General features: G+C 44.4%; 2 protein-coding genes and 1 long non-coding RNA gene across 14 annotated transcripts in view; 2 read left to right on the plus strand and 1 right to left on the minus strand.

Annotated features, from left to right (window-relative positions):
- USP3 (ubiquitin specific peptidase 3) overlaps positions 1-14845 on the plus strand; it is a 223119-nt gene extending 208274 nt beyond the window's left edge. For all 6 annotated transcript variants that reach the window (XM_082383352.1, XM_082383351.1, XM_082383350.1 and 3 more), the window contains 4 exons: positions 8994-9112; positions 10304-10417; positions 10577-10644; positions 11950-14845. In XM_082383352.1, the coding sequence (XP_082239478.1) occupies positions 8994-9112; positions 10304-10417; positions 10577-10644; positions 11950-12115 (467 nt within the window). In that variant the 3' untranslated portion in view covers positions 12116-14845. The remainder of the gene's footprint in view (positions 1-8993; positions 9113-10303; positions 10418-10576; positions 10645-11949) is intronic.
- LOC309624850 overlaps positions 1-22523 on the minus strand; it is an 81492-nt gene that overhangs the window by 53391 nt on the left and 5578 nt on the right. The window lies entirely within an intron of this gene.
- On the plus strand, positions 16810-22511 carry FBXL22 (F-box and leucine rich repeat protein 22). 2 transcript variants are annotated; one of them, XM_082383509.1, is made up of 2 exons: positions 16810-18447; positions 20754-21472. In XM_082383509.1, exons 1-2 carry the CDS (start codon positions 17953-17955, stop codon positions 20826-20828), a joined length of 570 nt encoding a protein of 189 aa, XP_082239635.1. In that variant the 5' UTR covers positions 16810-17952; the 3' UTR covers positions 20829-21472. The 2 variants fall into 2 exon arrangements, with proteins under 2 accessions (XP_082239635.1, XP_082239634.1); XM_082383508.1 differs by lacking the exon at positions 20754-21472 and adding an exon at positions 21513-22511 and having other exon boundaries at positions 18106-18458.

Below are 22523 nucleotides of genomic sequence, written 5' to 3' on the forward strand. Positions count from 1 at the left end.
CAGAAAGGAGCTTCTACCCTTTGTCTGGCACTCGGATTTTTGTAGCTGCTGTCAGGGGACACCTGTGTGTCACCTGGCTCTGGTGGCCAGCAGGGCTTATGCTCACAGGTCCCAGAGGACTGTAAGCAATGGAGAAAGAGCTCTTAAACAGCTGTCACTCTCCAGGCACAGCAAGAAGCAACAGACCTAGGAGCTCCGCCTTGCTCTGAAAGAGGCCTATATGCTTATCATCATAGCTGCAGCCTGAGGGGTAGGCTTCTAATTAGACACACACCTAAGGGCTGACTATAATCCTTTCCAGAGATCCTGGAGGATGGGTGCTGTCCTCTCCTTCTCCCATGCTCCACAGTTGCAGTATCTCCTGAAGGGGAGCTCTTACACATGTCTGGTGCCCCATTTTTTGTGACTGCAGCCCATGGGATGCCCCTTGATTGCCTGTCTCTGGAGGCCAGGGGGGAGGGACTTGTGTTCCTGGGTCCCACAGGACTCTAACCATTGAAGATAGTGCTTGGTAGGCTACCACCTCCAGGGCACTGCACGGACAGCAGACTAAAACCCCAGGTCTTCCCGTAAAAGAGGCCAATTTACTTATCCTGGAGCTTTGGGCTGAGGGGCAGGCTTCTGGTTTGGCACACACCTAGGGGCTTAGAGAGGTACTCTCAGGCAACACAGGCCAGGGAGGTCATCTTTGCACTCTCCCTCTGCCTTGCCACAGCTCACTGGTATCTCCCAGAAAGGAGTTTATACCCTCGTCTGGACCCCAATTTTCTGACTCTGGTGGGAGGGACACCTCCAGCTCTGGTGGCTAGTGAAACTTATGCTTGCAGTCCCATAGGCCTGTATATATTTGCATACTTTAAAAGCTGCTGCCTGAGATTCTTCCCTTTGGGACACTGACAGGTCTTGGCACACCTTCAACTACTGGGAACTATTAAAAATAAAATAGGCGACTGCTTAGACAACCCACAAAGCTTTGAGAGACAACCACAAAGCTTTGAGAGACAACCAAGAGCTAGGGCATGGTTGAGCAATATGGTTCATCTACACAAAGTCCACTCCTTCAAGACTGGGAGAGGTGGCTGTTGTATCCAATGCATAGGGTCGAGCAAAATGAAGAAACAGAGGACTATGTTCCAAATGAAAGAACAAGATAAAACCTCAGAAAAAAACCTTAATTAAACAGAGATAAGTAATTTACCTGATAAGGAGTTCAAAATAATGGTCATAAAGATGCTCACCATCTCAGGAGAAGAATGGATGGACAACAGTGAGAACTTCAATAAAGAGATAGAAAACTCACATCAGGACACATAATTAAAGTGTCAAAAGTTAAAAACAAGGAGAGAATCAGCAGAAACTTTGCAGGCAGAAGGGAGTAGCACAATATATTCAAAGTGCTGAAAGAAAAGAACTTCCAACAAGAATATTCTGCCTGGCAAGTTTATCATTCAGAATTGAAGAAGAGAGAGAGTTTTCCAGACAGGCAAAAGCTAAAGGAGTTCATCACCACTATACTGACCTTACAAGAAGTGTTAGAGAGACTTCTTTAAGCTGAAAATAAAGGGCACTAATTAGTAACAAAAACATAAAATATAAATTTTACTGTTCAAGGTAAATATATATAGTAAAGGTAGTGGATTAATCACTTAGAAAGCTAGTATGAAGGTTAAAAGACAGAAGTAGTAAAATAACTATACAATAGTTAAGAGGTAGACAAGATAAAAAGATGTGACATTAATTATACTCTAATAAAGATTTTTTAAAAAAAAAAAGATGTGACATCAAAAACATAAAATGTGGGCGGGAGGAAAATGGAGCTTTAGAATGCATTTGAACTTGTTATCAACTTAAAATAGATTGTTATAAGTTGTAAGTCTAAAATATAATATATAAGCCTCATGGTAACCACAAAGTAAAAACCTACAGTAAATACACAAAAGATAATGAGAAAGGAATTTAAGCATACCACTAAAAAAAAGTCATCAAACCACAAAGGAAGAGAGCAAGAGAAGAAGAAAGGAACAGAGAGGAACTACAAAACAGCCAGAAAACAATTAACAAAATGGCAGTAGGTACATATCTATCAATAATTACTTAAAATGGACTAAATTCTCCAATCAAGAGACAGAGCAGCTGAATGGGTTAAAAAAACAAGACCCATCTATATGCTGCCTACAAGAGACTCACTACAGATATAAGGACACACAGAGTGAAAGTAGAGGGATGGAAAAATATATTCCATGCAAATGGAAACCAAAACAAACCTAGGATAGGTATATCAGACAAAATGGATTTTAAAACAAAGACTGTAATAAGAGACAAAGATGGGCATTATATAATGCTAAAGGGGTCAATACAACAAGAGGATGTAACATTTGTAAATATTTAGGCACCCAATATAGGAGCACCTAACTATATAAAGCAAATATTAACCAACTTAAAGTGAGAAATAGACAGCAATACAATAAATAGTGGGGACTTTAATGCCCCAATTACATCAATGCATAGATCGTCCAGACAGAAAATCCATCAGGAAACATTGGCCTTAAATGACACATTAGATCAGATATATACACAACATTCCATACAAAAGCAACAGAATGCACATTCTTCTCAAGTGCACATGGAATATTCCCCAGGTAGATCGTATGTAAGGCCACAAAACAAGTCTTTTTTTTTTTGGTCATACCGTGTGGCTCATGGGATCTTAGTTTCCAGACCAGGGATTGAACCTGGGTCCTTGGCAGTGAAAGCATGGTGTCCTAACCACTGGACCACTAGGGAATTCCCAAACAAGTCTTAATAAATTTAAGAAGACTGAAATCATATCAAACATCTTTCCCAGCCATGATGGTATGAAAGTAGAAGTCAACTACAAGAAGAAAATTAGAAAAATGACAAACATGTGGAGATGAAAACAACTTGCTACTGAACAACCGGTAGGTCAAAGGAGAAATCAAACAGTACCTTCAGACAAATGTAAAGGGAAATACAACATACCAAACTTATGTGACGCAGCAAAGGCAGTTTTAAGAGGGAAGTTCACAGCAATAAATGCCTACGTCAAGAAACAAGAAAAATCTCGAATAAATAACCTAACTCTACACCTCAAGGAACTAGAAAAGAATAAATGACATCCAAAGTTACTAAAAGGAAGGAAATAACAAAGATCAGAGCAGAAATAAATGAATTAGAGACAAAAAAGACAACAGAAAAAATCAATAAATCTAAGAGCTTATTCTCTGAAAAGATAAACTAAGTTGCCAAACCTTTTGCTATGATTTACCAAGCAAAAAAGAGAGAGGACTGGGAATTCCCTGGCAGTCCAGTGGTTGGAATTTCGTGCTTCCACTGCAGGGGGCATGGTTCAATCCCTGGTTGGGGAACTAAGATCCCACATGCCACATGGCGTGGCCAAATAAATAAATAAAAACATATTAAAAACTATTAAAAAAAAGGACTCAAATAGATAAAATCAGAAATGAAAGAGGAGCCATTACAGCTGATACCACAGATATACAGAGGATCATAAGAGACCACTAGGAACAATTATATGCCACCAAATTGGACAATATAGAAGAAATGGATAAATTCCTAGAAACATACAACCTACCAAGACTGAATCATGAAGAAACAGGAAATGTGAACAGACTGATTACTAGTAAGGAAATTGAACCAGTAATCAAAGCTTCCCAACAAACAGTAGTCCAGGACCAGACAGCTTCACTGGTGAATGCAACCAAACATTCAAAGAAGAATACAATCCTTCTCAAACTCTTCCAATAAACAGAAGAGGAGGGAACACTTCCAAACTCATAAGGCCAGCATTACCTGATACCAAAGTCAGACAAGGACACCACAAAAAAAGAAAGTTACAGGCTGGTATCGCTGATGAACATAAACACAGAAAACCTCAAAAAAATATTAGCACACCCAATTCAACAGTACATTAAAAGGATCATATACCAATGATCAAGTAGGATTTATTTCAGGGATGCAAGGATGGTTCAACATCTGCAAAGTTGATCAATGTGATATACCACATTTACAAAAATGAAGGATAAAAATCATATGATCATCTCTATACATGCAGAAAAAGATTTGAGAAAATTCAACATCCATTTATGATAAAAACTCTCAAAGTGGGTATAGAGGGAATACACCTCAACATAATAAAGGCCATATATGTCAGGTCCACAGCTAACATCATACTCAATGGTGAAAAGCTGAAATCTTTTCTTCTAATATCAAGAACAAGACAAGAATGCCCACTTATGTCACTTTTATTCAACATAGTTGAATTGGAAGACCTAGCCAGAGCAGTTAGGCAAGAAAAAGAAATAAGGGCATTCAAATCAGAAAGGAAGATGTGAAACTGTCACTATTTGCAGATGACATATTATATATAGAAAATGCCAAAGACTCCACCAAAAAACTGTTAGAATTAAACAAATTCAGTAAAGTTGCAGGATACAAAATCAACATACAAAAACCTGTTGCATTTCTGTATGTTAATAATGAACTATCAGAAAGAGAAATTAAGAAAACAATACCATTTACAACCACATCAAAAAAGAATAAAATACTTAGAAATAAATCCAACCAAGGATGTAAAAGACATGTACTTGCATATACATCATTGATATTATGTATAAAAGAGACAACTGATGGGAACATACTGTATAGCACAGAGAACTCTACCTAAATGGGAGGGAAGTCCAAAAGGGAGGGGATATCTGTATGTGTATGGCTGATTCATTTTGTGCAGTGGAGGCTAACACAACATTGTAAAGCAACCATACTCCAATAAAAATTAATAAAAATAAAATAAAAATAAAAGACATGTACTTGGAAAACTACAAGACAGTGATAAAAGAAATTGAAGATGACACAAACAGATGGAAAGATATAGATATACTGTGCTCACAGATTGGAAGAATCAATGGTTACAATGACCATAATACCCAAGACAATCTACAGATTCAGTACAATCCCTACGAAAATACCAATGGCGTTATTCACAGAACTAGAACAAATAATTCTAAAATTTGTATGGAATCACAAATGACCCCGAATAGCCAAAGCAACTAAAGAAAAAAAGAACAAAGCTGGAGGTATTATGCTCCCTGGTTTCAAACTATATACAAAGTTACAGTCATCAAAACAGTATGGTATTGGCACAAACACAGACACATAGATCAATGGAACAGAATAGAGAACCCAGAAATAAACCATGCATACATGGTCAGTTAAGTTATGACAAAGGAGCCAAGAATATGCAATGGGGAAAGGACCATCTCTTCAATAAATGGTGTTTGGAAAACCAGACAGCCATATGTAAAAGAATGAAACTGGACCACTATCTTACACACAGATTAACTCAAAATGGATTAAAGAATTGAATGTAAGACCTGAAACCCTAAAATCCCTAGAAGAAAACATACACAGTAAGTTCCTTGACCTCAGTCTTGGTGATGATTTTCTGGATCTGACTCCAAAAGCAAAGGCAACAAAAACAAAAACAAACAAGTGGGACTACATTAAACTAAAAAGCTTCTGCACAGCAAAGGAAATCATCAACAAAATGAAAAAGCAACCTACTGAATTTGCATCATATATCTGATAAGGGGTTAATATCCAAAATATATAAAACACTTGCACAACTCAAAAGCAGAAAAAACAATCTGATTGCAGTCGACACTTGAGCAATGAGGGGGTTAGTCCACGTATAATTTATAGTCAGCCCTTCATGTCCACAGTTCTTCTGCATCCATGGATTCAACCAACCACAGACCATGTAGTACTGTAGTATTTACTACTAAAAATACCTGTATATGAGTGGACCTGCATAGTTTAAACCTGCGTTGAGTCAGCTGAAGAGGGCTTCCCTGGTGGCAGAGTGGTTAAGAATCCACCTGCCAGTGCAGGGGACACAGGTTTGAGCCCTGGTCCGGGAAGATCCCACATGCCGCAAAGCAGCTAAGCCTGTGTGCCACAACTACTGAGCCTGTACTCTAGAGCCCATGAGCCACAACTAATGAGCCCACATGCCACAACTACTGAAGCCCGTGCACCTATAGCCCATGCTCTGCAACTGCACCAAGAGAAGACACCACAATGAGAAGCCCGTTCACCGCAATGAAGCCCCCGCTTGCCGCCAACTAGAGAAAGCCCGCACACAGCAACGAAGACCCAACGCAGCCAAAAATAAATAAATAAAATAATAAATTAAAAAAAAAAAAGTCAGCTGAAGGAATGGGCAGAAGATCTGAATAGACATTTTTCCAAAGAAGACATACAGAGGGCCAACAGGTATATGAAAATATGCTCAACATCATTATCAGGGAAATAAAAATCAAAACCACAATGAAATACCACCTCACACCTGTAAGAATGGCTGTCATCAAGAAGACAACAAATAACAAGTGTTGAGGAGGATGTAGAGAAAAGGGAACCCTCATACACTGTTAGTGGGATTGTAAATTGGTGCAGCCACTATGGAAAACAGTATGGAGGTTCCTCAAAAAATTAAAAATAGAACTACCATATGATCCAGCAATTCCACTTCTGGGTATTTATCCAAAGAAAACAAAAACACTAATTTCAAAAGATATATGCACCCTCATGTTCATTGCAGCATTATTTACAACAGCCGAGATATGGAAACAACCTAAGTGTCCACTGATGGATGAATGGGTAAAGAAAATGTGATACATACACACACACACACACACACACACACACACACTCTCACTCACACTCTCACTCACTCACTCACATGCACAATGGAATATAATTCAGCCCTGAGAAAGAATGAAATCTTTGGGCTTCCCTGGTGGCGCAGTGGTTATGAATCCGCCTGCCAACGTAGGGGACACAGGTTCGATCCCTGGTCCAGGAAGATCCCACATGCCGTGGAGCAACTAAGCCTGAGAGCCACAACTGCTGAGCCCACGTGCTGCAACTACTGAAGCCTGCACGCCTAGAGCCCGTGCTCCACAAGAGAAGCCGCCACAATGAGAAACCCGTGCACCACAACGAAGAGTAGCCCCCGCTCACCACAACTAGAGAAAAGCCCGCGTGCAGCAACGAAGACCGAACGCAGCCAAAAAGAAAAAGAATGAAATCTTGCCATTTGGGACAACATGGATGGATCTTGAGGGCATTGTGCTAAGTGAAGTAAGTCAGGCAGAGAAAGACAAATACCATATGATCTCACTTATGTATGGAATCTAAAAAACAAAAACAAACAAAAAACAAGCTCATAGATAAAGAGAACAGATTGATGGGTGCCAGAATCGGGGTGGAGGGTGGGTAAAATGGGTGAAGGGGGTCAAAAGGTACAAACTTGCACTTAAAGTCACAGGGATGTAATGTATAGCATGCTAACTATAGGTTATACTGTATTGCATATTTGGAAGTCACTAAGAGGGTAAATCTTAAAAGTTCTCATCAGAAGAAAAAAATTTGAAACATATATGGTGACTAAAGGTAACTAGATTTATTGTGATCATTTTACAATATATACAAATATTGAATCATTATATTATACACCTGAAGCTAATATAGTATGTTATGCTTTAAAAAGTATGCTTAAAAAAAGAAAAGAGTACATGGGCCTCTGGCTACATGCTGGCCTGTGTAGAACCCGGCCCACATCTAATCCCTGCTAGACCTTGTCCCACTAACTCCCCTGAAGGGCTCTTTCTTACACTCTCTCTAGTGCCAAGGCTGACTGTGACTTGGAGACTCTGAGTACAGCGAGAGTGTTGCCTTTCCTTATACGCTAGGTTTGTGCTTGCGACCCAACTTCTCAAACCAAACAGTATGCTGTTTAAAGATCCATAAATGCATATATATGGAATATAAAGACATGCCAAGAAATGATTAAACGGAGGTCAGGATAATGACTGCTTCTGGGGTTGGGGGAGGGTTGACTGGGATGAGGCACTCAGGAAGCTCTTAACAGGGCTGCCGCACAGGCTGCCCCCTGAACAACTCTAGGGGATGCCATGCACATAAACTGGCTCCTCGAGTACGAGAGAGTCCATTTCCTTACTGGAGTGGTGAGTACATAGGCATTCATATTCTTCTCTAAAAAAATATTTATTCTCACAGAACAATACACACATTTTATTGATACATGGACTTCTGAATATACTACTGATTTTGCCAAGATTTGGCAAACTTTTTCTATAAAGGGCCAGATGGTAATTTTTTTAGGCTTTACAGCAAATAAGGTCTATGTCACAGCTACTCAGTTCTGCTGTTGTAGTGTAAAAGTGGCCACAGAGTATATAAATGAGTGGGTGTGGTTATGTTCCAAATTTTATTTACAAAACCAGGTGGCTGGATTTGGCTTGGGGCCAAAGTTTACCAAATCCCAGATTACACAGTTAAATCTTTAAAAGAAAAAAATATAGCTGTGGTTGATCTAGGGGATCCTGAGTAGTGTGTGAAGCAAAGGATTCACTGGAGATACAATAGGAAGGTCAATAATGCAGCCTTCTGTAGTGTATGTTTATTAAGTTATGACTGTGAAAATGAGCTAAACTTGACATTTTTATGAACTTGGGGCTTTGTCCTTTGTTATGTAAGATACTGAGAGAAAATTGCTCTTTGAACCTTGATTTCATTAGGGAACCATTTTTATCAGAATTATCCAGATTAATTCTTTTACTAATAATAGTAAACCCAACTACGGTAATACCATCTGTCATGAATTGATCATCATCAGATTATTAGACATGATGCCAGGCACATTATACATGTTATTTCTCTTCCTCACAACAGTCCTTCAATGTAGACTTTTTTTTTTTGGTCTCCATTTTGCAACTGAGAAAGGCTGACTCTTCTAAGGTCATATAGCTAATAAAGCTGAGATATGAACATGAGTTGTTCAGCTTTGAAGTTCATAGTCTTTTCTTCCTACAGTACACTGCCTCTATAAAAGACATCCTGTTTTAATGCTGCCAAAATCAATTTGGTTTTAGATTGTCTTCGCAGTTTTACCGACTTAGAAGAACTTGATGAGACAGAGTTATATATGTGCCACAAGTGCAAGAAGAAACAAAAGTCCACTAAAAAGTTTTGGATTCAGAAACTACCCAAGGTAAGTGTTGAGTTTCAAATTATAATGCAATTTTGAGGGAAAAAATGCTTATGACTGACTGGAAGACGAATTATTTTTCTAACTTTATACTTATATAATCTGTTCTGCATTGGTCTCTAAGGTTTTCAGTAAAACTAAATACATCCTTTAAGAATTCATAAGTAAATGTGTCCTAATCACTATTTACAATGTGTGGAGGTTTTTTTTCCCACCACACCACTAACAAGCACTTCTCTGACACCATGGGTGTCCTACAATTGAACTCAATTCTGACACTATCTACCCAGAGATAGCATCAGATTCCACAGGGTAAGGGCTCAGTCCCACAAGACCACCCTCCACATCAGACACCAATCACAAGCCCAGGTTGTTACTTTGTGCATTATGCTTCTCAACGACAAACTACAGATTGAGGGTTCCTATGACCCTTTCCCTGGACTTCAGACACCAGTCGCAAGTTCACATTGTTACCCCTACTTGTGACCGACTAGTTATAAATCAGAGGTTCCCATGACCCCCTCCTTGGGTTCTATTAATTTGCTAGAGCAGCTCACAGAACGCAGGAAACCCGTTTGCTCACTAGATTACCAATTTATGACAAAGGACGTTAAAGGATACAAATCAACAACCAGATGAAGAGATACAAAGGGCAAAGTCCTGAACAAAGGAGCTTCTGTCCTCACGGAGTTTGGGGCCCAGCATGGTGGCACGTGGAAGAGCTCTGGTTCCCCAACCTAGAAGCTCTCCAAACCCTGTCCTTTTGGGCTTCATTACACAGGCCGACTGATTACATCACCGGCCACTGCTGATCATTCAAACTCCAGTCCCTCTCCCCTCTTGGGGGTAGGGGGGGTGGGACTGAAAGTTCCAACTCTCTCACCTCTTGATTGGTTCTCTTGGCAACATGCGCCCATACCTCATTAACATAAAAAGACACCTTCATGGCTCTCCTCACTTAGAAAATTTCAAGGCTTTTAGAAGCTCTGTGCCAGGAAAGGAGACAAAGACTAAAAAAATACTGTTATAAATCACAGTACCACAATAAGGTATTCATGGAAGAAATGAATATCAAGAATCAAAAGAAAAAGTAGTAGGCCACCTAAAATATTATTTAAGAGACATTAGTACCAAGTAGCTAATTTTGATTGAAAGGTAAATTGTTTATAATTTTTGTCTTTATCTCTCATCCAGGTGCTATGCTTACATTTGAAAAGATTTCATTGGACAGCATATTTAAGAAACAAAGTTGATACATATGTAGAATTTCCCCTGCGAGGCCTAGACATGAAATGCTACTTACTAGAGGTAAGGTAATTACCTTTGTTAGCCTGGTGAAAAGATGGCTCTTCAGTAAAATTAAGTCTTCACAAAGAGAGGGTAGAGGTCACTGAGGTAGGGAGACGCTGATGTCACTGACCACTGCTCCTAACTCAGTCCTGGGATACCTTCTCCCTTGTTCTGTAGCCTGAGAACAGTGGCCCGGAGAACTGCCTCTACGACCTTGCTGCTGTGGTGGTGCACCATGGTTCCGGGTGAGTATGCCAGCAGGCTTCTCAGGGCTGGGAATACAGAGTGAAGAGCCACAATTTTGTACCACTCCCGATAACCCTCCCCAGACTCCCTATACAGTAGATTCAGATCCATTAAAGTGGGTGAAGTAGAACTTTCCTTCAATCTTGGTGGGAAAGAATATTCCTGAGGATGTTGCAAAGCATGAAGAGAAGGTGCATGAAAGCAAAATGGAGAAGGGTTCATTTGAGCCCAGCATTCGGAACCAGTCTATCGTCCACAAAATCCTGAGTAGTCTTTACTCCAAAGCTGTTGATTTCCTTGGCCAATTGATATTTAAATGGGGGGAAACGGGGGATTATTTAGAATAACTTTACTTCACGTCATCTACTTTAAAGGTGCATTTCTCATTTTGTTAAATGACATTCTCGATTACTTTTTTCCCCTGAAAGTCTGTATTAGGGGTATATACCTTATTTCTGGTCTGCTTGAGAATGGCAGTTTTACCTTCAGACTTGGCAAACCGCTATCCATGTTGAAAATCCTTTTCCCTCTGAACTTTGTAGACATTGCTCCACTGACTTCACCATTCATAGTTATAAGTGACAAGTCCACTACGTGTCTGATTCTCATTTGTTTTTTTCTTTGGACTTAAGAAATTACATCAGATGCATTTCTCTTTGGTAGTTGACAGGGGCACTCTTAGTCTGATGTCTTCAGCTCATGGAAATGTTGTTGTAAGGGTTTTTCTAGCAGTTTATGAAGGTCTCTATTCTATCTATAGGCTTTCTCCTACCCGGGAGGACTGACTCTGGGGCTCCATGTGTGAGTGGGGGGGTCATGCTGAGAGAGAAAAGCCTTTGATGGCCAAAGTAGGAGGGCAAGTGCTTCCCTGGAGGCAGATTTCTGTCTTATGCTCAGGTTTCTTCTAAGACTTTGACAGGAAATCTGGTCCTCAGTTTTCCATGTTTCCATAGGCTTTGACCTCTGCTTGTTAGGTTGAGAGCTCCTTCACTGTTTGGTTTCTCTGTTAATCCAGTACCATGTAAACACTGCTTTGTGTGTCCTAAAAAATCCTCAATTTCTGGTCGGTCCATGGCACTCTTCCCTGTTTTCCAGTGTCAGTATATTCCTTGTCATTTCAATGAGTTTTGAGAAGATAAACACATGAGCCCAAGCAACCATCTTAAATTACAAGCCTCTAGGATTTATTCTCTCATTACAGTACTTATTAAAATTTATTGTCTACCTAATAATTTATATGGCTGTGTAGATTCTTTTGTGATTTCTGTAGTCTTTTTCTTTGATCATTTGACCTTTCCTTACAGGGTCGGTTCTGGACATTACACAGCATATGCAACTCACGAAGGTCGCTGGTTCCATTTCAATGACAGTACTGTAACACTGACTGACGAAGACACCGTCGTGAAGGCCAAGGCCTACATCCTGTTTTATGTGGAACGCCAGGCCAAAGCTGGGTCGGATAAACTTTAATACCTCCTCCAAATCATTATTCGTCAACTATACCGGACAAACATTTCCAATTTTCCATAAATACTTGATCCAAGATTTAATTTCATTATGCACTTTTCAGTTTCCTATTTTGGGTTTAGTTTTATTTTGTCAATGGTAGTGACTTATTGAACATGGGCACCAACTAATTTTTTTTTTTAGTTCTACCAGAAAACCTCAGCAGATATTTTGATTTGCTGCTTTAGTTGTAATAATTCAGTTTTTATATGTAGTTTCAAGAACTTAGTTCTATTTGACTTTTTTATATTAATGTTCAGTTCTCACTTTGAGGCACATTTACATCAATGTATTGTTACTCTCACATGCTGAAAGAAAGGTATGTTCCTGATCATGAAGAGCAACGTAACCACCTGCTGCCTTCTCACAGCTGTAACGGAGATCAGGTTGGCTCAAAATCAAGGATCCTGTGTGCACGTAATTTGTGGCCCACGAGATTTCAGTGACTGCTCAGTAATCATTCTTTTTGCTTGTAAAAGATAACTGAAAGGGCATCATTAAGTAGACCAGTAATTGCTGCTCTTCGTATCTCTCAAAGCTGCTGTTTATCAGCACTAACTAACTAAATTTGTTGGTTCAGTTGTAACTATATTGCAAATTCAAGAATTACCTTTTTTTTTTGGTTTTGGGGTATTTTCATAGAGATAGGGGTACTGAAAACTCCCAGTAAGGCCAAATACACTTAAGTGTTTAAAAAATTCCATGACTCGGCTACATGTTATCCAGGTGTTATTTATCCACTGCCGTGAAACCGTAGCTTCTGTTCGCCGTTTTGAGTCAGCACCTAATTCCCTGTTAGCTGTAGCACTGGGATTAACTGCATGTCCACTGTAGTCTTACTTCTTACTTGGTCACCTGAGGTTGAGATGCTACCCTCCAGAGTTGATTCTGACCATCACCTAAACATCGGGTAATACTGTGGGGTCTGCTTCCACAGAAGGAAACTAAAGTCTTTACTAGTCTAAGTTTTAACAACTCTCATTGGCCTATCCTCATAGCAGAGCAACTGAAAATATTTTCACTTTGAATAAGTAGAGTTTCTATTCTTGAGGTTAGTAGTCTGTTTTAAATTTTCAAGAAAAATAGGCACCAGCACTATTTAGATTTAACTCAAACTGAAATCTGGAACCAGCATCCCATCTAATGAAGGTAACTGTGCTTTCTGCAAGTGCTCCAAGCCAGCACACACATTTTCATGTTCATTCCTTGTCCCAATCATTATTTTCCTCCCTTCCCAATTCTCTACAAGTTGTTACAAGGGGCAGAATGTATTTCATGTTAAGCCAGCCAACCGGACTTTTTGCTATTCTTGTTTTTCTGTTAAAAGAAAAAAATAGTCCAGATAATTTAAGTGTATGAATGTAAAAGAAAGTTGGGTGGCTATCCTCCTAGGTCGGATATTTGCAGTTGCAGGAGCAGATGTGCTCCATTTCCACTTTAATATTGGCCAGATAAATCCCACATTTTCTCAGAGCAGAACACATCTGCTATATACTTTAACTAGGAGCAAATTACAATTATGTCTAAACTTGCACTGTCCAATACAGCAGTCACTGGCCACATATGGTTAGCTAAATGTTAATTTTAATTAAAAATAAATTAAAAACTCAGTTCTCCAGTCACACTGGCCACATTTCAAATGCTCAGCAGCCACACGTGGCACAGGACCGCCCTGTGGTCTGGGACAGTTCCACCTGTGTGCAGAACCCTCTCAGGCAGCACTGGTCTGCACTTTCACTCCAGAGAAAAAAGCTCTGCCATCGTGTTTAAGTCTTACAACTTAGAAACAGCCTAGAATTAAGAGGGAAACATGTATTTAAAACAGTTCACAATGTTAAATTACACAGGTCGAGCCATGTGAAATTCTATTCGACTGTTTTTGATCTACAAAAATGACAGTTTCACATAATTTGATCTACTATATCAGTACATTAACACCACATGTCATTGAACTTGAAACGTGCATCTCCTTTGATCTCGCTCCTATGAGTCCAGGATCTTCTGTTTAGAAGGTACACAGCTGTAACTTCTAACATTTGCACTTAAATCATTAGTCTCTGGACAGGCAGCAGTTATAACTCCAGCAAGAAAGCCTCGGGCAGTGTTGATGGAGGAAAGTGGCCTTTATACCAAATGGAACTTACAACAGACTAGACTACTTTGTTGGGGAAAGTGGTCCTCACACAGGCAACACTGTTGGCTTAGGAAATGAACACATCTCCTCTCTGAATTCTGTAGTGTTTTTATTTCTTGATTTTACTTCAGCAGACAGGTTTGAAGGATATCATGAAGGTTCTTTGGAAAAGTGATTGGATCCATGTGAACTGTGCACTTGAACACCAGTGATGTAAATGTGCCTATCTGTATTTTGAAAATTTAACTGTGCAGCTTTATCACGCCTATTTCAAAAGCTGACTTCGTGCTCTTCGGGGCTCTTCCCTTGTGCCGTGTTGTCTCTAGCATGTTTGTGGCTTCTCGCTCAGAGAGCAGTGCTGAGGCAGGGCCTCAGGCCGAGTCACAGGGCTCCTCGGAACAAGAAAACTTTCTCAGAAGTCCTCCCACACAGGTGGGTGACAGAAACAGTTTGTGGCAACACAAATCTCTCTCCATGGTGGAGAAACTTTTGCTTATCCACTGTATTCTACTCAGTGTCTAGTGATGACAAATGTAATAGAATAAAACCAGTAAAGTATATGGGCCCTGGTTAAGTGTTAAATGTGTATCTCACCTGTGGAACCTGCTCAGCAGCTTGGTTTCTGGGGTTGGGGACATATTTATTTCTTAAAGCCAAACCTCTTCTTCATTGGTTTAGTGTATGTACATAAGTCTATTTAGATATACTTATCCCACTTCCACCTCCACCGTCCCCTAAACTTTCTCACATCCCCCCTGTTGCTGAAGTGGCCTCTTCACACAGGCCCTGGAGAAGCTCCTGAGCAAAGTCCGTTCCTGCATCCAGGGCATGGGTCCCAAGGGATGAGCGTATGGCCGCAGGAAGGTGCCCATAGCACAGGAAGGGGTGGGCGTGGGTGGCGTCATGCTGTGGTCCAAGGTCTGTGCATCACCTCACGGGTGCAGTACCTTCCCCCTCAGGTCTGACTGTGACGGACTCCAGACTGCCCTCTGTGAGTGTTGGTTGTGTGTGACGTAATCATTTCCACTAAAACCTAGTCTGTATGATGCTGAGAGGTTTAACTGTGCAAGTGACTGATTTCATTTAAGTTGTAATCACATCCCTTTTCTGCTTCACCAACCTGAACTGTTTTATGGAAAGTATCATTAAAGATCTGGTCTCTTTCCTTTTGACTATTATTTCTGAACACCTTTCAGTGAAGCATAGTAAGTGATGATGTACTTAGCTCAAGCTACAGGCCGTTAGAGTCAGTCAACCGGTAGTAGTAGGTTTTTACAGACCCCTCACCATCTGGGGCTGCTGGTGCACACGGGCCCAGATGGAGTGACCTGGAGGGGCAAGGGGGTGGTGGGAGAGATCCTCTAGTGCCTGCATTCAGGTCCTGAGGGAGCTCACCCGCACGGAGTGACTTCATCCTGTCTTTCCTTGTGACACTGATTTTATAAAAATGAGGTCCACTTGACTCCTTCGGAGCCAGAGGAACTAGGTTTGGGGCTCCGAGCAAAGGATCGCCTTTTAAAGCCAAACAGGCAAACAAGTGCCATTGTTAAAAAATAAATATTCTGCTTTACACCCCTCTCTGCCCCTATGTCCCCTGCAAACAAGCAAAAAACCCAAGACCCACCCTGTGTCCACACCCATCGTTTTCCTGTGTTACTTATTTGCCTGTTTCTATCAGTCTTCTTAAACTGAAGACAAAGGCGCCTGCAGCCCAAATGGTTTTGCCTCCAGTTCCCATGTCACACGTCTCCTTTTGGCAGCTGTGCTGGTCAGAGGCCATAGCAGATACTGCTGCAGCCACGGAGCTGAGCCCCACAGGCGGAAAGGGAGGAGCTGGGGGGAGCTGCTGTCACACCACCCAGGCCGGAAGCCAGATCCCTCCCTGCAGGCAGGCATGCACAGGGACCCACCCTGCATTCTGGGGTGCGCCCTACAACCCCACGGGGCAAGCAGCGAAGAGGCCAGGCTCTGAACGTTCACCCTGCCCACCTTTTGCTGTTCGAGCAGAGCTGCGGGAGTGCAGCTTGGAAGCCACCAGGAACCACAATGACTCTCCCCTGTGGCCAGCACACTTAACACGGCTCTGCCTTTTAGGAAGGTGAAAGAACCAACTACTTCCAGGGATCGGCCCTCTAAAAAGTACTGGTTTGGAAAGGATTTGGGAGGGAAAGTGGGGATAATAAGGCTTTCTAGCAAATCCGCCTCTGGTGCAGCAGTACCGTTTTAGTGGGTGGGTGTAGCTAGAGCCCAAAGAGGGACTCTGGCTGTCAGCTGTAATTTGAACAATTAAAATGATTAGCTTGAAATATGAGCAGCTCCTAGTTAACCTTTCCTTGAGAAACACATCTTCCTTTTGGCTGTTTCTTGGTTCATGTTGTTTTTAAGAAAAGTCACCCCTTCCACTTTACCTCGGCAGTGGCGGGGTACCTGAGGCACAGGGGGCCACTGAGACTGGCTCCTCAGCGCAAGGGAGCTGGCTAGGACGGCTTCCTTCTCCTCTCGGCTGCATTCTGCTTTTACAGGCAAAGCTGCACCAGGTCCGATCGAGCCTTAGTTCCCGAAGAGGGTCTGCCGTATGTGCCTCATCTGTGTTACTCCACGCAAGTGGAAACAAAGTATTCCCATTCCTTCCCGTTCTAATTATGTGGGAAAAGGGACAAAGGTAACCACTGAGGTGGTGTTCTCTGGTCCAGCAGAGGAAAAATGGTTCCTCGTCTCACTACTGTAGCCCACAAACCAACCAGTACGCAGAGCCAGGAGTTCACAGGAGGGGAAATGCGGTAGGGTCTGGTGAACGACTGGGAGTGAAGCAGTATTAGAAAATGGATCCATGGACTGAGAAATCTCAGTTACTTTAGAAAGGGAGAACTTAATGAATGACCTCCAGGCAACTTGCCTAGCAGCTTAATTCCAGGAACTAAAAGCATCACTCAACAAGGAGGATGGTGTGTGGCTGGCTTAAAGGGCAAAAGAGTAAAATACTTCAACTTAAAATTGTTTCAAGCAGTTTTGTATTAAGAGCTACCTCATCCATCCTGACATTTTGGGGAATACAGACTAGATATAGCGGGACACATATTTGGAAAAATGTAAAGCCAAGTAAACTTAAGTTTAAAACGTGACACACACAGAAGAACCTTGGAGAGATAAGCTACTTAAGACAAATCTTTTATGAAAAAGCTCAGGGTAAAAATACAGCCAACTGGGAGACCAAAGAAATCCCTTTGCCTGGAGGAGAGCAGCAGAATTTGAAGGTAGTTCAGCCTAGCCTGGAAACCGTCAATACTGAACAAAATAACAGAGAAAAGCGTCACCCATGCCTTCTGCTTACACCTCTGAGCACAAAACCGTCACCCTTAGCTCTTCAGAGACAGCAGGCTGCTTCCTACTAAGAGTAGAGCAAAAGACTCATATTGATGTCCTAGGAGACAAAAACATACTATTTACAATTAGAGTCCCTCCCAGTGAGTAGAGACTGCAAGCCCAGACAGAGGTGATCTAGCCAGCAGCACAAGTGAAAATGCCAAAAGAGCTCTCCGCCTAACACCATGGTCAGCTAAAAGGAAAGAAATCCCTTTTAAGGAAGCTATTTAACTTCAATACGCTGCTTTTCTGCCAGGATTTTCAATTCCTCGAAACATAAGCCGAGCCACAGACTGCTGCACGTATGTCTGGGTCTGGGCTTCCCCCCTCGTCAGAGCAGCAGCACCAGTTGTTGGCCAAAAATAAACACCATTCCTCAACCATATATGTCCACCAGCCCAGAGCTAGGGAGGAGCAGCAGGAGGTAGAGGTCAGGTCCCCGGGCTCCAGCCACACTCTGTGGCCGCTGTGCACCATGCACATCACCCAGCTCAACCGCGAGTGCCTGCTACACCTCTTCTCCTTTCTGGACAAGGACAGCAGGAAGAACCTTGCCAGGACCTGCCCCCAGCTCCAGGACGTGTTTGAGGACCCCGCACTCTGGCCCCTGCTGCACTTTCGGTCCCTCACAGAACTCAAGAAGGACAACTTCCTCCTGAGCCCGGCGCTCAGGAGCCTCTCCATCTGCTGGCACTCCAGCCGCGTGCAGGTGTGCAGCATCGAGGACTGGCTCAAGAGCGCCCTCCAGAGGAGCATCTGCAGCCGGCACGAGAGCCTAGTCAGTGATTTCCTCCTCCAGGTGTGCGACAGGTAGGCCGCCTCTGAGCAGCGCTGGCATCCAGAGCTCTGGGAGGCTTCCGGGGGTCAGGGAAGAGCAAATTACAAGAGCAAGACGGCTTTGCTTCAGGGAGCCTCAGACTAGGCCCAAGGCAGACCCTCCAAGCCTGCCCACTGCGCAGTCCCCAGAAGATGGATAAAATCCTGGGGGAAACGGGCACCAATCCTCCCCTTAGCCTCACGGGTCCTGGAGCTGCTTCGGCAAAGAGGACGAACTTGCCTTCAGCTGTCCCTGTGTTTCAGGCGGCTGTCCTCCCTGGCAGCCATTAAGTGCTGGGTGGGTCCAGCCGGGCCTTCATTTTCAAGGTCAGGCTCCAGGAAGAGGTTTCTAGATTCAGCAATCAGCTCACCCCTCCGATCTGCCCCTAGCAAGCCCCCAACCCCAAGACCTGTGAAATGCGGCTAAGGAAGGAGAGTTAGGGTGCTCAGCTCTGGGTTAGCTGACCAAGCCAGGCTCCAGAAGTAGGGGTGGTGATAATGGTTTCCTTATTAGAAACGCACTAACCTTCAAGGTACCTGAAGGAGAGAGTGTTTTAGCCTAAGTTTCAAATGAGCAAGCCAGAACTCTTGACAGGTTGTGTGACTTGCCCCAGTCTAGGATTGCCGGATATTAGCAAATAAAAATTCAAAAGGCCCAGCTAAATCTGAATTTCAGATAGACGGAATAATTTTTTTGGTGTCTGTCCCAAATACATCCTGTATTTGACCTGTCAGCCCCACAGAGGCTTAGCCATGGGTGAGACTCCCTTCACAGTCACAGCCTCCTGCCCAGAGCGGTCCATGCGAGAACAGATTCTCACTGAGGCTTTACCAGTCCTGTCCTGCCTTTCAGGAAAGACTCCCCCCTGTTTACTAACAAACTAGGTTCAGTCAGCTTGCTGCCACCCAAGTCTAACAGCTGCTATATTCTGGCAGCCCAACAAGGAGTGGAAGGAAATAGTGTAGTGGCCTGGCCCCACCTTTCTTTCTTTTTTTTTTTTTAAGGCAGTAGAAGAAAACAGAAGATGGACTTGGGGCTGGTCCCTGATGGGACCATGCCATTTTGATGAGTTTAACAAGGCCCAGAAATCAGACTGGAGGGCGATATGTATGGGGTGAAAAGCTTGCCCCGAATCTGCTGCATTCTTGTTGTAGGGGAACCAGGTTTAATCCCCCATACCAGCAAGGTGTGGACTGGACCTCCAAGGCCACTGTCGAGGTACAGCAAGGGTCCCCAGTGTCACCAAAAAAGCAAAGGGCTTGGGGCTGAGTCCCCCAGTTCTGCTACTGCCCAACCATGTGACCCCAGCCCAGATATTTAAACACTTTCAACCTCATTTCTTTATCTGTAAAATGGGATAAACTACCTTATCTCACATGCTGAAAGGATTAAATGATACAGTAGCACTAGCACATAGTAGGTATTGGTAAGTATGCACCAAATCTAGATCTGGCAATCAGCTGGGGAGAGGGGTTGTGAGAGGAAAGCTGAGGATAGCTGGGCAGGCAAGGAGCTGGCTTTTTCTTTCTCTGGTTTCTTCCTGCATCAGGATTATTTTAAAGGTTCTTAGAGGAAGGGATCATTTAACAGCCCTGGGGCTTAAACACCTACCTAATCCTTACCACCACCCTGAAAAGTAAGTTTCTCTGCCTGACAGATGAGGAGGTGGCCCAGCAAGGTTCGGACATTTGTCCTGGGTCAGAGAGCAAATATGTCACAGGCAAGTCACTTGAGCTCCCTGAGCCAGTTTCCTCATTCATGAAATTGGGGGTGGAAGGTTGATATGAAGACTTAGGAAGTTGTGTGGACTTGGGAAGACAGGATGCACTCGGTGTGTGGATGTGGCCATGCCCAGTCTGTTTTAGTTCCTCACCTCCTTGCTCAAGGACAAGGGAGCTGAGCTGGCCCAGGCAGGTGCAGTCAAGGGGCAACGGGGGAGGCTGATGGGGAGAGGGAAACCCCCTGTGGCCCGACTCCAGATCCCTCTGGCTACAGGAAGCCAAGGCCTGCACCCCTGAGACAGGTCCTTCTTGACTGGAAGCTGTCTGGTCCTGCTTGCTCCCAGGAAACATGGGTTATGATAGCCTACAGAAGGTCCTGTACAGGTTCCAGATACCCCAAATCTCGCTTTATCATCACAACAACCCCACTGGTAGGCATTATTCCCTCCCCGCCACCCACCCCCAACACACACCCCCAGGTAAACTAAGGCTCAGCGAGTGACTTAATCAAGGTCATGGCGCAAATAAGCCAAGTCCAACTTTGCTCAAGATCTTTTCCCCCAGCAGGTGCTGGTAAGGTTGGGGCACAGAGACCCCCCCCCCCCCACCAAAGCTTTCTGGACAAGCTACCTGTGTCCCTGATTGTACCCACCTCAGGCCTGGGTCTAGCTACCTCCGGATCCTGGCCTGTGACAGGCTGGCATCCCACTGGAGATGCAGTAACTGCCTCAGTCAACTGAGCTGAAACCAGGGCTCTAGAACTCAGAGCGAATACTCAAGAGGCGTGCCCCGATGGCCTCACGGGTTGGAATGGGCCTGACTCTAAGCCACCCCACGGGAAACCCTTTCCTCCCTGCACCGTCCTGCCAGGAGCATCAGGGCCTCAGCTTGAAGCCAGACTGGAGCGGTCACTCCGCACCGCTTTCCTCACCCCCACCCAAGGCAACAAGTCTGAAAGGATCAAAGAAACTATAGCCGACCCTCCTTGGAATCAGCATCGCCTATGTCCACAGTAGGACCGGGGCTTGGGCTCCTGGGGCTAAGAGCCCAGGCAGATTAAAGTAAGGTGGGGTGGAGTGGCAGAAAGAACAGGGGACACGGGACAGAAGCCCCGGTTCAGATCCCGGCGTGTCACCGCGGGCAAGTGCCCGAAACTCTCTGAGCCCGTTCCTCCTCTATAAAAAGCGGGAGGGCCTGCCCGGTCTCCCAGAGTTGGCACGGGGACCAACCAGGGAGCTAAGGGGCGTGACCGGGGGCGGCCGCACGCTAGCACGCTAACCGCACCCTCCTCGGCCCCGGCCCGCGGTCACCGCGTTCTCTCCGCAGGTGCCCCAACCTGGCATCCGTCACGCTGTCGGGCTGCGGCCACGTCACCGACGACTGCCTGGCGCGACTGCTGCGCTCCTGCCCGCGCCTGCGCGCGCTGCGCCTGGAGAACTGCGCGCGCGTCACCAACCGCACGCTGACGGCCGTGGCGGCGCACGGGCGGGCGCTGCAGACGCTGCACGTGGACTTCTGCCGCAACGTGAGCGCGGCCGGCCTGCGCCGCTTGCGCACTGCGTGCCCGCGCCTGACGCTGCGCGCCGAGCACAGCGCGGCCATGATCCCCGATCAGCCCCCGCGCGGCCTGCGTTCGCCCGGCGCTGCCCTCCGCAAGCAGCTTCTGCGCTAGGCCGGCCGGGCCGTGGCTGGGACACCGGCCCTGGGCCTCCGAGCGGGAGGAGTGGCCTGCATTGAACAACAGCCCCTAGACAGCCGCCACATTCTCAGCCAAGACGGGGATACGAGCGCCTCCCCCACACTACGATTTTATACATTGGCTGAGTGCAAGATTTGATGGCCAGATGCTTGGAGAACACTCGGGTGTTTCTCACTAAACACCAGCACCCTTCCCTGTCTCCCCTAAGCACCTGGTTCTCCGCCTGGCGCTGTGCGAGAGCCCTTAGCCCATACTCCACGGCTGAGGTTGCAGTTGGGGGGGGGGGCGTCTAAATAACAGCCGTGGGGAGGCGTGGCCGCTCGGAGCTACCCGGGGGCGCGTCTCCGTGCTGCACCAGCGGGAGGAGGGGAGGCACCCCGGGCACAGGGCGCTAGAGAGCCATCGAACGGGTTACCTAGAGGCTTTGCTCCGCGCCCACCCCAGCCCGCTAGCCTTTCATCTGTCAGATGCATTCCTAGCAGTGACTGCAAACGCGATTCTACAAAATTCGCTTGTTGCTGTGATTTTTTTCATAAACTGGATTGTTATCCTTATTTTCTGCCGTCCTCCCATCATAAAGGGAAACAATCATTGGAAAAACCCAAAGTAAAGACATAAAAACAAAAGCAGCAGACCTG

The sequence above is a fragment of the Balaenoptera borealis genome (assembly GCF_965194805.1).
Source record: "Balaenoptera borealis genome assembly, chromosome: 3".
NCBI classification, from domain to species: domain Eukaryota; kingdom Metazoa; phylum Chordata; class Mammalia; order Artiodactyla; family Balaenopteridae; genus Balaenoptera; species Balaenoptera borealis.

What these genes read in the sequence shown, in the direction of transcription:
- FBXL22 (XM_082383508.1), top strand. Translation starts at nt 18,124, where the DNA reads ATGCACATCACCCAGCTCAACCGCGAGTGCCTGCTACACCTCTTCTCC. An exon ending in CTCCTCCAGGTGTGCGACAG is followed by an intron (nt 18,459 to 21,512) that starts GTAGGCCGCCTC and finishes TTCTCTCCGCAG; the next exon opens with GTGCCCCAACCTGGCATCCG.